Source organism: Apteryx rowi, unplaced genomic scaffold, assembly GCF_003343035.1.
Source record: "Apteryx rowi isolate R43461 unplaced genomic scaffold, aptRow1 scaffold_67, whole genome shotgun sequence".
NCBI classification, from domain to species: domain Eukaryota; kingdom Metazoa; phylum Chordata; class Aves; order Apterygiformes; family Apterygidae; genus Apteryx; species Apteryx rowi.
Window position 1 is genome coordinate 846,838 of NW_020450949.1, and position 1,087 is coordinate 847,924.

At 75.3% G+C, this 1,087-nt stretch overlaps 1 protein-coding gene across 1 annotated transcript in view; it reads left to right on the forward strand.

The window, feature by feature from the left end:
• The window catches only part of GPR153 (G protein-coupled receptor 153), a 2,760-nt gene extending 2,119 nt beyond the window's left edge, over nucleotides 1-641 (forward strand). Inside the window, exon 4 of the mRNA XM_026085435.1 lies at nucleotides 603-641. Within this exon, the coding sequence (XP_025941220.1) occupies nucleotides 603-641 (39 nt within the window). The remainder of the gene's footprint in view (nucleotides 1-602) is intronic.
• The last annotated feature ends 446 nt before the right edge of the window (nucleotides 642-1,087 follow it).

Genomic DNA, 1,087 nt, shown 5'->3' on the forward strand with positions numbered 1-1,087 from the left:
GGGGCCGGGCGAGCGCCCCGCCAGCGCGACCACCGAGCCCTGGGTGCCGCGGCCGGGCCTCGGCGAGGGCGGCGGTGGCCGGGGCAGCACCAGCAGCTTCCTCAGCTCCCCGTCGGCCTCCTCCGGCTACATGACATTTCTCTCAGACTCCATCGGCTCGGCCTCCTAGGCCCGGCCCGGGCCTCTCCGTGGCGCGGGCTGCCCCGGGCGCAGCGCCTGCCGCTGGGCAAAGCACCAAAGAAATCCCCCGCCGCACTCGGAGCGGCCCGGGCAGCCGCTCGGCCGTGAGCGCGACGCACCGYGGGCCGACGCTCACCGGACACCGTGTCCTCCCTCCCCGGGAGCCAGGAATCTCTCCCGGTTTTCCCGAGGCGCGGGGGGTGCGTGGAGCCGTGCCCAGCCCGGGCTGGGGGGCGTGGGGTGGTTGCAGTGTGGCGCCGGAGGGAAGGGAGGCGCCGGTGTCGACCGGCAGCAGGTAAGGAAAGGGTCTGGCCGCGCCGCTGTGGCGTCCCGGTGGCGCTCGCCGYGGCAGAGCCGCCGGGCCAGGCAGCGGCCGCAGCTTCAGCGCGTGGAAGTAATTCAGTTTTTAACTCTTGTCGCAGCCGGGTGAATCCGAGCAGGGGGCGACGCCACTGCCCTGAACCGTCCCCACAGGCGGAGCAGGGTGCCGGGCCACGCGGGAGAGGGGCTCGGGGTGCCGCRGCTCTCCGGAGGCCTGGCCGCGAGCCGTCCCTCGGTGGGCAGCCGGTCGGCACGCGGGGCGCCCGCGCGGCAGGGGAGGGCCGCGGCGCTCTGCGCCTTCCGTGCTGCGCCGTGCCGCGCGCGACCGCTCTGCTCTCTGTTGGTGAACTGTGAATTAAACTTTGTACCCTCCCGTCTGCCGCGGTGAACGAACGGCGCCCGCGGGCTGCAGCGTGCGGCACGGCCAGGCCGGGCGGCACCTCCGCCCCGGGGTTTGCGGGGTCGCCTCAGCCCCTCTCTCTCTCTCCCGCCCGGCCTGGGCGAGCACGGGGCAGCAGCGCCGGGCCGGTGTCCGAACCCGCCGCTCAGCAGCACGGGAGCGGGGAAGCACCGTGGCCCCGCGCTG